At 41.8% G+C, this 14265-nt stretch overlaps 1 protein-coding gene across 2 annotated transcripts; it reads left to right on the forward strand.

The window, feature by feature from the left end:
* Positions 1–160: 160 nt before the first annotated feature.
* atp6v0a1a (ATPase H+ transporting V0 subunit a1a) lies at positions 161–13365 on the forward strand (the record flags this gene model as incomplete). 2 transcript variants are annotated; one of them, XM_036147940.1, is given in 19 exon segments in its annotated part: positions 161–250; positions 707–835; positions 1610–1692; positions 4070–4196; positions 4279–4361; positions 4468–4561; positions 5967–6179; positions 6269–6419; positions 6614–6753; positions 6895–7052; positions 7206–7296; positions 8532–8650; positions 8760–8976; positions 9806–9913; positions 9995–10102; positions 10639–10683; positions 11149–11266; positions 11369–11540; positions 12676–13365. In XM_036147940.1, coding segments are annotated over 19 exon segments (2340 nt in total), but the record flags the coding sequence as incomplete, so codon positions are not given.
* Positions 13366–14265: the final 900 nt, after the last annotated feature.

Raw genomic sequence — 14265 nt, forward strand, 5'->3', positions numbered from 1 at the left:
TCAACTCTTCTTATGAAAAGAAAAAAAAACACGATTCTGTCCGTTTCTAACACTAAAAACACTATTTACGTGACGTGCTTTAAATCTTCTAAATTGTGCGGGATTCCATTGGCATTTGGCTTACTTGTTTTGAATTCACAACCCTTTGACAGGATTTGTGGAAAAAGAAATTAAGAAGGCCAACATCCCGATACTCGACACAGGAGAGAACCCTGAAGTCCCTTTCCCAAGGGACATGATCGATCTAGAGGTAACTGTTTTATTCTAACTTTAAAAGCCTCTATTTGTCTCAACCCATTCAATGGTAAAAAATGGAGTGTAGTACATTTCATGAATGTATATGTTGCTTATCTTGGCTAAACAAAGCAAGCTGAAGTCATAAAACCATAAAGGAGGACTGAGGTTCTTTTGCTTCTTCCTATTAGGGGAAACATATCTGGCCCATCTGTTCAGTAGATGACAATTATCGCATCAGTTCAAGCTATAAAACAATGCAAAAATCATGCACTGAACCGATTTTCAGTAATTTAACAACATAGTTGACCTTTTGATTACCAGCACTAGTTTAAAAGAACATAGTAATTTTTTTTTAGCATTGTATAATAATAAAAAAGAACAGATCTGGAGTTCAGAGTTTTTGCTAATGGACATCTGGATCCTGCTTTCCTGTGCAGATGGATTTTTAATTTCATATTGTCCCTCTCAGGCTACGTTTGAGAAGCTGGAGAATGAGCTGAAGGAAATAAACACAAACCAGGAGGCCCTAAAGAAGAACTTCCTGGAATTGACTGAGCTCAAGCACATTTTGCATCGTACTCAGCAGTTTTTCAACGAGGTCGGTTTCACTGTTTTCTTTTCCACAGAAGTGTGTCATCCTCTGCTCCTTGATTTTTAAACGCTGTTCTGTACTCATGGTTGTAACATCCTGAACTAAACCCACATGCCGCTTCTATAGCAAAGCTGTCTTTTCATTAGGACTTTCAGTCACCGTATATAATTTCTTGAATACACCAAAACCAAGATATGACATCAGCATTTTCACTTGACAAATATCTAAAGCAAACATTGTTTTCCCCTCTTTAGTTCTCTAGCTATACTACATTTAACAGCTCTCAGCTTTCACAGAAACACAAAGCCAGGCTTAATACCATTTGAATTTCACAAAAGGTGCTTTCACAATCTTTTATAGTTGTTCACATGACTGCAGCGTTCAGCCTAGTCATTCATTATCGTCTGTGCGCTGTTCGGGTACCTCAGCCCAGTGGTATTAAATGCCAGATCCTGTCAGGGCTCAGACAACCTTTGCCCAACATTATTTCCACCTCACTGCCTCCACAAGCAAAACTGTGCGGAGCGACAGCACAGAGGCATCTTTTACAAGTTGTTATGAGCTCTGATTTAGGTGAATGATTCAACTAAACAAGTAAATGGTCAGCTTTTAATTGAAGAGAAACCCCATCTCTTTAAATAAGCTCAGGGCGTCTTATAAATGTAGGTTTTTCAGAAATGTGTTTGCACATTAATCCAGCTCCGGGAACAAGTAGCTATGTTGTCTTAATGTGTAATGTTTATGCGCTGGTTTTAATGGTCTTGTTATGCTGTTTGACAGATGGAAGATCCCAGTTTGCTGGAAGAGTCGTCTATCCTCCTGGATCCCAATGAGCCAACCAGAGTCGCTCCTCTCAGACTTGGGTGAGCCTGTTTTCGTCACTCCTGTAATTTAAAAGGATTAATCTGTTTTGGTTGCCTCATTTGGAAGATTTCTGGCTTACGCCTTTTGGCTGTCTGCGCCCAGAGTGTTATACCTGGACAAACACCTCCCACACAACAGTTTAGCCTCTCTCTTTGAGAAAGAGTCTTCTAAAAAATGATTGCGCTCAAAGCTATATACTGCTCAAAAAAAATAAATAAAGGGAACACTCAAACATTACAAAGTAACTCCAAGTCAATCAGACTTCTATGAAATCAAACTGTCCATTTAAGAAGCAACACTGATAGACAATCAGTTTCACCTGCTGTTGTGTAAATGGAATAGACAACATGTGGAAGGCGATTTGCAGGCTATGGAGGCTACAACCAACGTAAGGGGCTGAGGTAGTGTAGCTCATCCAGGATGGCACATCAATGCGAGCTGTGGCAAGTTTGGTTGTGTCTGTCAGCGTAGCGTCTAGAGCATGGAGGCGATACCAGGAGACAGGCCAGTACATCAGCAGACGTGGAGGAGGGCAACAACCCTGCAGCAGGACCGCTACCTCTGCCTTTGTGCAAGGAGGAGCACAGCCAGAGCCTTGCAGGATGACCTCTAACAGGCCACACATGTGCATGTGTCTGCTCAAACGACCAGAAACCGACTCCATGAGGGTAGGATGAGGGCCTGACGTCCACAGGTGGGCGTTATGCTTACAGCCCAACACGGTGCAGGACGTTAGGCATTGGCCAGAGAACACAGAAATTGGCAAATTTGCCACAGGCGCCATGTGCTCTTCACAGATGAAAGCAGGTTCACACTGACACATGGGACAGATGTGAAATAGTCTGGAGACGCTGTGGAGAACGTTCTGCTGCCTGAAACATCTTCCAGCATGACAGCGGGTCAGTAGTGGTGCAGGGTGGCATTTCTTTTGGGGGGGGGGGGCGCACAGCCCTCCATGTACTCGCCAGAGGTAGTCTGACTATTAGGTACAGAGATGAGATCCTCAGACCCATTATGAGACCATATGCTGGTGAGGTTGGCCCTGGGTTCCTCCTAATGCAAGACAATGTTAGACTTCATGTGGTTGGAGTTTGTCAGCAGTTCCTGTAAGACAAAGGCATTGATGCTATGGACCGGCCCGCCTGTTCCCCAGACCTGAATCCAACTAAGCACATCTGGGACATCATGTCTTGCTCCATCCACCAACTTTGCACCACAGACTGTCCAGGAGTTGGTGGATGTGTTAGTCCAGGTCTGGGAGGAGATCCCTCAGGAGACCATCCTCCACCTCTGAGGATGCCCAGGTGTTATAGGGAGGTCATACATGCAGGTGGAGGCCACACACCATACTGACGCTCATTTTGACTTGTTTTAAAGGTATACTATGCAACCGGGGTTGATTTTTCCAGCGAGGCTCCCCCCAGAGGGCAAAAGTAAAAGTGCACTGTCGTAAAGATGCTCAGCTGTTCTGGTTTCTCCGTCAAGCCAGGCGCGGTTGTTTTGAGCTTAGCAGACAGGCGAACGCAACGAAAAGTGGAAAAAACGGCAGTACAAACAATGAATAACACAGTGAAGGTATGAACATCAAGCCGCCGCGGCCGCCGCGGTGGCGTCTCGCCAACATAAAAAAAATAAAAAATAAAAAATATATTAAAATATATAAAAAATTAATAAAAAAATTAAAAATAATAATAAAACTGCTTGCATGTTTATTTGACGTTAACACGCGGTTCTTTGTTGTTGCTTTCGCGCGTGCATATAGTGAATGGCAGGGCAAAAACACATGGAGTTCTCGCCTTAAAGCGAGACTTCTGTGGGTGCGGGCCGTGAGCTCTTGCAATTGCAAGTGCGGTATTTCCCCCACAGACCTCCAGGGCGACCGAGAAAACCTTTGTTCAACCTGAAATTACTCATTTAATTATCCAAAACGGTATGGAACACATTAATTAACTGAAAAATGTTGCATAGTATGCCTTTAATGAGATTACATCAAAGATGGATCAGCCTGCAGTGTGTTTTTCACTTTAATCTAGAGTGTGGCTCCAAATCCAGACCTCCATGGCTTAAAAAATGTATTTCATTGATAATATTTGTGTGATTTTGTTGTCTGCACATTCAACTTTGTAAAGAAAAAAAAAAGTATTTAATAAGAATGTTTCATTCATTCAGATCTAGGATGTTATTTTAGTATTCCCTTTATTTTTTTGAGCAGTATATATTAAATTGATTAGTTGTTATAGTCCTAATCCCCCAAAATTAAGAATATATTTGATAGAAGTTAAACAGATAAAAATGTCTACATTTTATGAAGCACAAATGAACACATGATAATTTTTTTTATGCATGTACAGTTTAAAGGATTGTTTCCTATTCTAGATTTGTCGCTGGAGTCATTGGCAGGGAACGTATTCCCACATTTGAAAGGATGTTGTGGCGAGTCTGCAGAGGCAACGTGTTCCTGCGGCAGGCGGATATCGAAGACCCTCTGGAGGACCCCTCTTCAGTCAGTGCCGTTCATGCACAACTATATCACACGTTTAGCTTTTTAACTCCGATTTCTAACTGACCAACCAACGTTTCCCCAGGGGGACCAGGTCCACAAGTCTGTCTTCATCATATTCTTCCAGGGAGACCAGCTGAAAAATAGAGTCAAGAAAATCTGTGAGGGGTAAGTGACTCGGGATCGGAACGACGTTCAGGATGAGCTGTTCTTGACTGACAGCTATTTTTTTTTTTTTTATTTATTTATTTTTTGTTCGTTAATATGTTCTTAGGTTCAGAGCAACTTTATACCCGTGTCCAGAAACGCCCCAGGAGAGGAAAGAGATGCTGGCAGGAGTGAACGCTCGCATTGACGACCTGCAAATGGTAAGTAAACATTCAGGAAAAACTGCGGCTCACATCTGACTTTTTATCATTATTGGTCTACACTGCAAAAAGGGAACTAAAAGTGTGTAAAATTTTCTTTAAATGGGTGTATTTTTCCTTAATTTGAGCTGGTAAATAAGACTGTTTGCCCATGGAATAATATTTTTGCACTTAAAAAAAGAACAGTTCATCTGCATCATCTTATTTCAAGTGCAGTATATCTAATTATCTTATTCTAGGGGTAAAAATACTCATTCCACTGGCAAATAGACATATTTAGCTGCTCAAATCAAGTAAAAATATACTAATTTCAAGACAATTTTCCTTACTTTTAGTTCCATTTTGCAGTGTAAAAAAACATGGTATTTTTTGGATATTGGGAGCTGTTGTGTTCATACAGGGTTTCTTTTCTCTATGAGACTTAAAGGTGTTTATAATCTAGTTATCTATCTGATTTCATTACAACTACTTCTTTGCACAAAATAGTGACGTCTTAACATTTCCACTAATAGCACAGCAGGAAGTTTTGTAGTATTTGTTGCTCCAAAGTGTTTATCTCCTCAGAGATAAAGTAGCCCAGGAGAATCCACTCTTTTTTTTTTCTTTTCTTTTACTAATAAACAAATGGAACAAATGGATAATTTCCTTCTTTTTTTTTTATCTAGCTACATTAATCCAAATGCAGTTCAGCATCAAATGTTGGCAACCTTAGCTGATTCTCTTGCTGCTGCGGTTTCATTCAAGCATAATATTGTCGCAATATGGGATCAGACAAATCTCCAGCATGACAAGTAGCATATCGGTCTTTGTGGATGCGGTGACATTCTTATCAGTACTTGTGAGCAGATGTTATTTAGACTCCAGTCTACAGAATCAGACATCAACTCTGCAGCAGGTGTCTGTGCAGAGCTTTAATCTCCTATTTGCTGAACGTAGGTTAATTGTGCTTCATACAGCAGCATGCATGAGGCAATAGTTGCTGTCTTCTTTGGAAACATCCAGTTGATTAGGCAACCGGTTAATTGTTAATTTTGCCTTCCTGTTTCTTTATTGAAACTACTTAAATATTTATAATGGCTTATAAGTGCTAACGGGTGTGTGCACTTTAAAGGATTAACTCCTAAATGATGATGCAACTGGATGTAATCAACCCTGCTAATGTTTCCTAACTGTTAGAACAAGGTTGCTCCAAATCAGTAGTTTAATTCAGCAGAAAATGTCTCGTGATGCAGCATGGGAAATCTTGCCCACTATTGCTCAGATCCATTTGTGGGTTTTAGGAAAACAATTTGTTTTCCTTTTTTAGTTTCACGGCGCTCGTGTGTGTGTGTGTGTGTGTGTGTGTGTGAATATAGAAGTGGGGCTGATTCAGTCGTGTGAAGCATGTCTACCTCTGTCCCTGAAGGTTCTGAACCAGACTGAAGATCATAGGCAGAGGGTCCTGCAGGCTGCAGCCAAGACTGTCAGGGTGTGGTTCATTAAGGTGAGGAAGATGAAGGCCATCTACCACACCCTCAACCTCTGCAACATCGACGTCACGCAGAAATGTCTGATCGCCGAGGTGTGGTGCCCTGTGAGCGACATGGACTCCATCCAGTTTGCCCTGCGAAGGGGAACGGTCAGTAAACTGGAGGGGTCTATAATTCCTGGTGTGTATTGTGAATTCGAATGACGCTGTTGTACGTCTGGTGGTTTTGTTTTCTCCAGGAGAAGAGCGGTTCCACTGTGCCTTCCATCCTCAATCGAATGCAGTCCACACAGACCCCGCCCACATACAACAAGACAAACAAGTTCACCTCGGGGTTCCAGAACATCGTGGATGCTTATGGGATTGGCAGCTACCGTGAAATAAACCCAGGTTAGCACACGTCAGCCCTGTTTATTTTAATCATTCTTTCGATTTTTATTTACACTTTCCTCACCCGCAGCGTGATCCACGATCCCCTTGTCGGCACACCCGCTCATTGACATGTTTCGTTTTGCTCGTTTCATGTACCATCACACCACCTCCCCCCCCTCCTCTTCGTTCGACGCCTGCGTTCTTGTCTTCAGCGCCATACACCATAATTACCTTCCCCTTCCTGTTTGCTGTCATGTTTGGTGACTTGGGCCACGGGACACTCATGACCTGTGCCGCTCTGTACCTTGTGTTAAGAGAGAGCAGGCTGATAGCGCAAAAGAACGACAACGAGGTAAGGATTGTTTCACCGTCATCCCATCGACCCTGATCACTTCAGTTCATGTTTTCTTATTTTAAATCCTCCTGTTCAAGTTTTATTTTATTTTTTTTATTCTGCTTTGGATTGATACTTATTGATCCCTTTTTGTGCCAGATATTCAGCATGGTGTTTGCAGGACGCTACATCATCCTGCTGATGGGAATATTCTCCATGTACACTGGCGTTATTTACAACGACTGCTTCTCAAAGTCTCTCAACGTGTTTGGCTCTGGTTGGAGTGTCAGACCCATGTTTAAAGGAGGCAACTGGACGTAAGTAGCACAGATGGAAAGGTTGTACTACTGCTGCTTTTATTAGCCTTAAATGTAACAGCACTCTGCGCATTTACTGTTTATCAGCTGATGCTGTGAGGAAAAGCTGTTTAAGTAATGTAAATGCATGTATGTTGGTCTTATTCTCCTCAGAACTGAAACTCTTGAATCCAACACGGTCTTGCAGTTGGATCCTGCAGTAGAAGGAGTGTTTGGAGGGCCATACCCCTTTGGAATTGATCCTGTAAATTTTTAAACATTTATTTATTTTTTATTATTATTATTAATGTGATCAACTAGCCAGAGTTTGGACTAGGCCATTTTTCTATCTAGCTCAGCTTTGACTGACTGGGCAAAAATGAAAATATCAGGGTTCTTCTTTATATAGAGATATATAGATAGATATTTTTATTAAATGCATGAAAATGGATCATTCCTTTCTATTTTCAGTCTGCAACAGTAATGGAGGACTGACTCTGACATATTCAAAAATAAATACATGCTCAATAACTAAGTAAGCAAACGGGGACTGGAAATGAGATGGAGCCGACTGGATCTGCTGCTCCAGTCCAAAGCTTTTTGTAGTTTCTGTCAGGAGAACTGACGCGACACCTACCGACATTTGGGTCCATGTGAGCCGCCTAATGAAACATACGTTCAGAGCGTCCACATGACAGATAATAAAGTCTGGAATTACCGAGCCACGTTTTCAAATGAAGTTGTTAAATGTCTCAGCTCACCGATAAACTGGTAGCCACTGTGAGAGTGGCCGAGAGCAGCAGCCATGATGGCGATCGGTTTCAATAATTCTCTCAAAATTATGTTTCAGAACAACAGTCCAGTTTCTAAGGAAGCTTCAGTTTCAACACAGACATTTTTTTTATTTTTATTTTTTTTTTTGAAACAAATGTTTTTTTTGTTGTTTTTTTTTTTTTAATTCACAAAGTAAACATACAGTGTCCTTAAGCATTGTGGGACTTTCTGAATTTCAAGTAAACAAGTAAAAAAAAAAAAGAATCTCCAGTGGCAATATATTGGCGTTTCCAAACCAATTTGCATTACTGTTTAAGAGGAAAATGTGTTTCAGGGCGAGCATAAAATGATGCAAATCAAGTTTAGAGAGCTAGCTCTAATCTCCTCTTTGCCTTGTAAAAATGACAGCGGCCCCATTTGTTGCCTCATAGGCTTCATGTATTATGTCTTATTGAACCTTATACCTATATCATTGTTTTAATTTTCTGTTCCTTAATCATATGTTGTAGTAATTTTATTGCCCTTCATGTCAAAGAATCAACACATTTTTTTTTCTCTTATGCAATGCAGTCTTTAAAAAAAAAAAAGTATATCGCCATAGAATCCATATTGGCTAGCATAAGCCAGACTGGTGCATCTCTAATTGTTATGAAATCTAATGTGCAAAGCCACCCTTGGTTCTGTAACAGCGTTTTTTTTTTCTTTTTTTGTCGTGATATTTCTCAGATATGGAGTATCTCTACCAACAAGCTGACCTTTTTGAACTCCTTCAAGATGAAGATGTCCGTTATCCTGGGAGTCATCCACATGCTCTTCGGAGTCACTCTAAGTCTCTTCAACCATCTGTGCGTCTTTTCATGCATGTTTTTTTTATTTTTTTTGGCATCTCCTTGTTTTTAATTGCTCTTCCCTGGATCAATAACCAAGCTGACCAAAACACGCGGTCTGCTGCAGGTATTTCAGAAAGCCGCTGAACGTCTACCTGGGGTTCATCCCAGAGATCGTCTTCATGGCCAGTCTGTTCGGCTACTTGGCCATCCTGATCTTCTACAAGTGGGTGGCGTATGACGCCCGCACCTCCAGGGACGCTCCCAGTCTCCTCATCGCCTTCATTAACATGTTCCTCTTCAGCTACAATGACCCCACCGCCAAACCTCTCTACAGGGGGCAGGTCAGACCTCATATGTCTTTAAGCCTAGGGCTGAACGATTTTGGAAAATAATCTAATTGCGATTTTTTTTTTTTTTTTTTTTTTTTTTTTTTTTTTTTTTTTTTTCTTAATATTGCGATTTAATGCAATTTTTTTTTTCCCAGTCAAATTTTTTATATCTTTTTAAATATATACAAACAACAAATCAATTTATTTCCTCACTGTGCAGATTAGTTGCCAAAAGACCCACAGCATCTAAACTCAGAGCAGAAATGATTGCGTTCTGCCTACAATATATTTCAACCAAAATTTCAATTTTGACTTTTCTCCGCATTAACCACAAGCAACAAAAATGGCCTCTAAATAAAGATGTTTGCAAACAAGGACTATTTAAAACAAGAACTTTTAATGTTTCTATTAATCAGAATATTGTTCAGGAGAACAGCTTTTAATTGATTTGGACATCGATCCTTGTTGAACATAAAGTGCAACCAACAAGCAAGTCTATGTATTAAATTGATTGACCTGTACTTAATGCTATGTATGATTATACAAACTCTAAAACAAGTAATAAAATTAGATTATCTCACTGCTGCAACTGTCTTCCCTTCCATGTGGACGCAAACCCACTTTAAACATTTTACCAACACCTAATGCGCGTGTCTAATTCCCTAATTGTTACATAGCCAAAAATTGTAGACTCTGCGATTTGGAAATTGCGTTTTTTTTTAAATCGCCATTATATTGAAAATGCGATTAATTGTTCAGCCCTATTTAAGCAGACTCTTAGCTTGGACGTGGATCGCAGGAAGCTGACGTCCGTCTTTTTTCCCTCCTCTGGCCTCTGCAGATGGGTCTCCAAATATTATTGGTGCTCCTCGCCTTAGCCTGCGTTCCCGTCATGCTGATCGTAAAAACTCTGGTTCTGCGGCGACAGCATTTGTGGCAAAAACACCTGGTGAGATCAACGTAGATAATTCGTGACGGCAAAGTTCAACAGGCGCTCGCTTATTCCTCTTTAATTTCTGCCGTTCTGCAGGGCACGCAGAACTTCGGGGGGATCAGAGTCGGCAACGGTCCCACCGAGGACGAGGCGGGCATCATCCAGCACGACCAGCTGGCCCAGCAGTCCGAAGACGAGCCGGAGGTAAATGAAGCGCTCCCTCGACAACGTTTGGTCATTTCGGACCCGGAGCTGAAATGATTTTTTTTTTTTGCCGCGGATTTGCCCGCGATGCAGAAGGAACAGAGGTTCGGCGGTTTGTTGGCAGGGCAGCCGGGAGCACGAGTAACACGATCCTTAGTTCAGCCACTCAGCCGTAGCTGAAACCCAAGCTCACCATTCCGCTCCCACTGTGCTAAAGCTAAACATCAATTATGGATAAGTGTGGATTGTTGTTCCTTCTTTTCTAGTATGTTTTGTTGTTTTTAATGCTTAATCTGATTTTTTTTATCTATCCCTGTAAACGTGACTCGCTGTCCGGTCATCCTGCAGCTCTTCCAGCGTAGCTTTCTCTCTGACTTTACACCGATAACCTAGCGGGTCAGCGTGTGTGTTGGGGGGGGCAGGATGCGTGCATGCTCAAACACTTGTCTTCGCCTCCTTTACAAATGTGTAACTGGCTTCTCTTATTCTCTGTCATTGATGTTTGTCTGTTGATGTGCTTGTTTTCAATAACCAAGAGTTCCCTTTTGTTGCCTGCTTTCAAGGCCCGCGAGGAGGAAGAGGTAGGACCGGAGTTTATGCTGCACCTCTTTATCGCTTCCCTGAAAAACCTGCATGTCTTTCGTTTCTCTCCCCTCCCCCCCCCCCGCCTCGCCGCCCTCTCCCCTTTTTGGCTGTGGGTATGGTTGTGTCTGTGTCGGTGTGCTCTAGGTGTTTCAGCCGACGCCGGGCGTCAGTAGATTAATGCCACCCCGGGGGTCTCGGTGACGTTGCATGACGCATCGGTAGGGCAGCTGATACTTTGGGTTTCCAGGGGTCCGAACAGGACGGCGCTTCTACTAATTTTGGAGGTTGCTTCGTCTGCAAAGCGTAACGGCTCCCCCGTTAGTTACTAACGACCATGCACGCACGGTGAACCGGAGTCTTCCTCTGTGGGCCTCAGGACGGGTTGTACGTGTGCGTGTTTTTTATGCATCGTGCTGACATATTTGTTTTTTGTTTTTTCTCCCCCCCCCCCACCACCACAGTTTATCTTTGCAGATGTGGCTGTGCATCAGGCCATTCACACCATCGAGTACTGCCTTGGCTGCATCTCTAACACCGCGTCTTATCTGAGGCTCTGGGCCCTCAGCCTCGCTCATGCGCGTAAGGAATAGAACAAAAAACAAAAAAAGATGTCGTTAGAGCAAAACGAACCAATCAAACGCAGGATTGTTGTTGTTTTTTCTCTCATGTTACCCCCAACAGAGCTGTCAGAGGTGCTTTGGTCCATGGTGATGCGCATCGGCCTGTCATCTCGAAGCTTCGGGGGTTTCGTCCTCCTGGCCATCGTCTTTTACTTCTTCGCCGTTCTCACGGTCGCCATTCTTCTCGTCATGGAAGGACTGTCGGCCTTTCTGCACGCACTGCGACTACACTGGTAACTACGCGTTTCTCCATAGATAGTTAGATTTTATTACAGACTCAAGGTCCAAATTACAAAAACGAATAAAAGTACAATAATAGCCTATAGATGCGTGTTTCTGTAGAGACTTCCCTGATAACGAAGTCTAAGATATTCACATTATCTCTGTTTCATTGTGATGTTTATTAGGCTCCAAGGCCTCTGATATCTTGGTTTGCGTTTTTATATTTTCACGCCTTCAATTTCACTCCCAAGTCAACTAATTTCAGCTCTCTAGCTCCACCTGCTGGCTGCCGTGTTTTATCTATGAGCTGAACATTTCATGCCGCAGGGACAAGAGTCCAGTTAAGTTATTGTTTTACTAAATGCCTTGCAGTTAAACTTTTTTTTTTTTTTTGCTAGATGGCATGAAAAGGGCAATCTGAATAGCTATTTATTGTATTGCTGCTGTAGCAAGAACTATTTTGTAAAGATATCTTATTTAGTGGAATCCCAGCGCTGTTTTCTGAATTGCGAAGCTCGCCAGCAAGAGAGTTGCTGGTTGAATGCTCTGGTTAAATAGCCTTGCTCCTGTAGGGGATTTGCTTGGGTTATTTTCCAAGATAACGAGGTGAAAGCAAATAAATGACATTTTGTTTCTTTTTAATAAAAAGCCCAAATCTATTTAGACGCCTTACTAGAAATTTGGTTTGCTGAGACGGTGGCCTATAAATCGGTTAGCTGGAGGTTTTTTTTTTTTTTTTTAACTAGGGAACCAAAGAGTGCATGTTGTGCTCCCCGCAAAATCTGATCCTTGTTTTTAAAATGTTCATGCTCCCCTCATCTATATTATGTTATACAGCAGACAGGCGCAGGAATGATGGGTATTCCCGACTCCTTTGCTAAAAGGTCATCCAGCTGTCATTTTGGACGGGACTTTTTAAAAATAGCTGCTGATCATTTTCCTGAAGCGAGGAGTGTTTGGTGTCTCCGGGGTCAGACTCATGATATAAACACGAGTAACTGCAGGCTGGGGTGAGGAGCCCTGACTGCTCCATTCAGCTTCACCCCCGGCCTGCTGTCCCTCCTCCCTGTATTCCTGAGCGGGTTTTTTATCTGAGCCACTCGTCGCTTAATGGCTTTTCACCGTCTCTCCTGTTTCTCCCTCCAGGGTGGAGTTCCAGAACAAGTTCTACGCCGGTCAGGGCTTCAAATTCCTCCCCTTCACCTTTGAAAGCATCTTAGATGGACGATTCGACGAATGAAATGACTTTCTAACCAGGTTCTCTGAAGTCTAGGTGTTGTTTAAAAGTGTTTGTTTTTGTCTTTGGATGTGTGATTAAGACTCCATATCACCACAGCAACTCTGGTAATGGCTCATGACTTGGTGATCCTATAGAAATGTTATTTTATCCGTTTTATTTCCTTTATTATTATTTATACCGTCTCTCTCTCTCTTTATAAGATGTGCATTAATGTCCTTTGTTGGAGTAATCGTTAAACACCTGACGCTCCAGGTCTGCCGGTGTGTAGCTCTAGACGTCATAGTCCTTGTGAATCTCGTCTCCTCTGCTTGTCTTAGATGAATTATAAGCAACACAGCTTCACGCTTCGTTGAACACGAAGCCACATCCATGTGACAGTATTCACTGTGTGTGTGTGTTTTTTTTCTTGTTGGTGAACCTGAAAATGATGAAGACTCTTCAGAAGGGTTTGGTTTGCAACAATCTGCTGCTTTTCATTACACCCGTTTCTGTAACCTTAGAAGGGATCAAAGCAGCAGGAAGAGCCGCTTGTCAGAGGTGGTTGACCTAACGCGTTATTTGTTCGTGTCTTTGTCAATAAACTGGGAAGAACTGCTTCAAGTTGTTTTTGTTTTCACTCCTCTGCACGTTGGTGAACACGGATATAGGTTTTTTTTGTTGTTTTTTTATTCTGTTGCAACTAAACGTCAGTTAGTCAGACCGCTTCCTGCTTCCCAAACGTTGCGCCATTATGAAAGCCTGTTAAAACAAAAATAACCACAGCAGGATCCGAAGTAGAAAAGTCTGTTTAAGCGCAACTTAAATGATTTGTTTCTTAAATCTCTATTGTTTCAGTTTAAAATTAGCAGATTATGTCTGATTTTAAGGTTATTTAGAAATCTTGATTTATCAATGCACACGAAAAAGAAGTTTAGGACATTTCAGAAAATACTTGAGCTTAAAATATTCCTAAATCCCTGAAACTATAAAACCTTTAGTGCATGGTAGTAAAATAAGTTTTGTATGTCTATGTGCTGCGTATGCACTCCAAACATGGTCAGGGCTCTTCCTGCATGACTACAGAGGCAGCTGACCATGTGAGCGATCAGCCTGCAGCCGTGCTGAAGAGTAAAGGAAGCCATGGACATGTTAATATTTAAAAAGCAGCCTTCAGCTCATGTTGTTTGGCTTCTCTCTCTCTCACACGCACAGTGTTGTAGAGTAATGAAGTAAAAATACTTCACTACTGTACCTAAGTAGATTTTGGAGTACTTCTTACTTTTATCAAGTTTTAAATTTTTTCAGAACTTTTACTTTTACTTCACTATATTTCTGAACTTAATTGCATACTTTTACTCCAATACATTTTCAATGTTTGGTTTAGTTACTCGTCACAAAAAAAAAAAAAGAGAGAAAGAGATGTGCCAGATGTGCGTACATGCACAGGTTCGCCCGAAGTGCTGGTTTTACAAATGCACAAGGTTTTATCGAGTGAAAACATTTCAATCTGTTTGTCA

This window comes from Fundulus heteroclitus, chromosome 16, assembly GCF_011125445.2.
Source record: "Fundulus heteroclitus isolate FHET01 chromosome 16, MU-UCD_Fhet_4.1, whole genome shotgun sequence".
NCBI classification, from domain to species: domain Eukaryota; kingdom Metazoa; phylum Chordata; class Actinopteri; order Cyprinodontiformes; family Fundulidae; genus Fundulus; species Fundulus heteroclitus.